Below are 1,552 nucleotides of genomic sequence, written 5' to 3'. Positions count from 1 at the left end.
AATGCCCGCAGATTGCAGACCGTGCTCGTGACCAAGACTACATTAAAAGCTTTTGGTGCTAATCCTAGGGTCCTTATATAGGCAGACGTCGCGTACGGTTGAGTCAACCCTTCGAAATGACGCCGAATTCCTCAACTGATGGAATTTCCCTCGCGATAGGCTCGCCAAAGTTCAATGTAAACAACACCCCGTCCCACGGCCACGATACAACCGCGTCTTACTCGCTCTATATCGCTTCAACCCACACTCCTATTCTTCTCAACACCTTCACACAAGTTCAGTATCATTGTATCAATTAAAGTCAGAATTAACTACGCTTTATTCACTTTGTCTGCCAGCGACTCGTAATTCAAGTCTCGTAAATTCGGACGCCACAGACTCGTAAATTCAAGTAATTAAGCCGCAAAATGGCCACCGGCAAGACCGACAGACGGAATCTTCACTCGATGATTCACTCAGTACGCTAATTCGACATAATTCTCATGTACATAACAGCACACCAACTTTAACAGCACACCAACTTATATTTTATGCTGATAGTACGAGTTATACTATAACTGTTACTAGTAACAATTATAATATAACTTTTACTTTAGGTTACACTATATTATTAACTATAATGTAATTGCATATTAATTTATGCATCGACGCGGTTATCCCACATAATACAATAACTCCAAGACAGGGAATAAATGAATTAAGGCATAATTTTCCCGGCTTTTATCGCTACGAATCATCTTGTGCGTGGAAGGCGGACAAAAGTTCGTTGGTCTTGCGCGAGATGGCGTCGACGAGGGCGGCCTTGAGCGGCTGGCGGGCCAGTGCTGCACCCGCAGCGGTGAGGGTCAGACGCACCAGCTGTGCCGGCGTCAGGCCAAACGTCTATAGCGGGAACAGAGATTTTATTAATATTCCTTCATAGATTATACTTATTTTTTATATATAGAATATATAAAAATTAAAATGGACATAAGCAAAGCATAAATATTCTACATACATCACTGATGCTGTTCATGACTTACTTCAGCCACAAGGAGGAGCTCGTTGCTCAGGGAGGTGTTGAAGATGCCCATGTCATCAGTCTGCCCAGTCAAGAAACTGTAACACTATTTAACAGTGAAAATTATCAAGCATCACTTAAACATATTGACTTGTATGAATGTTTCGTGGATAACTTAAGTATATTGACTTGTAGGAATGTTATAGAGATAACTAAAATATATTGACTAGTGTGAATGTTACGAGGATAATTAAAATACATTGACTTGTGTGAATGTTACGAGGATAACTAAAATATATAAACTTAAATGAATGTAACTAAGATAACTAAAGTATATTGACTTGTGTGAATGCTACGAAGATAACTAAAATATATTGACTTGCATGAATGTAAAATTCGACATTAAGAATATCAATCAATGAATTGAAAGGACGCAAATGAAATGTTCAAATGAAAATAGACATGACACATTGACATGACGGAGCACGCTACCCCCACTAATCGCGCTCGCCCCACTCATCCCGCCTGTCCCACTCATCCCGCCTGTCCCAC

At 40.3% G+C, this 1,552-nt stretch overlaps 1 protein-coding gene across 1 annotated transcript in view; it reads right to left on the bottom strand.

Annotated features, from left to right (window-relative positions):
• Positions 1-726: 726 nt before the first annotated feature.
• LOC108675082 (adenosine deaminase-like protein) overlaps positions 727-1,552 on the bottom strand; it is a gene marked incomplete in the record, with an annotated part of 6,764 nt that continues 5,938 nt past the window's right edge. Inside the window, 2 exon segments of the mRNA XM_047880765.1 lie at positions 727-882; positions 1,023-1,082. Coding sequence (XP_047736721.1) covers positions 727-882; positions 1,023-1,082 — 216 coding nt within the window.

This window comes from Hyalella azteca, unplaced genomic scaffold, assembly GCF_000764305.2.
Source record: "Hyalella azteca isolate HAZT.00-mixed unplaced genomic scaffold, Hazt_2.0.2 contig6156, whole genome shotgun sequence".
Taxonomy (NCBI): Eukaryota; Metazoa; Arthropoda; class Malacostraca; order Amphipoda; family Hyalellidae; genus Hyalella; species Hyalella azteca.
Note: the sequence above shows the minus strand (reverse complement) of the source record. Positions and strands in the feature narration are given on the sequence as shown.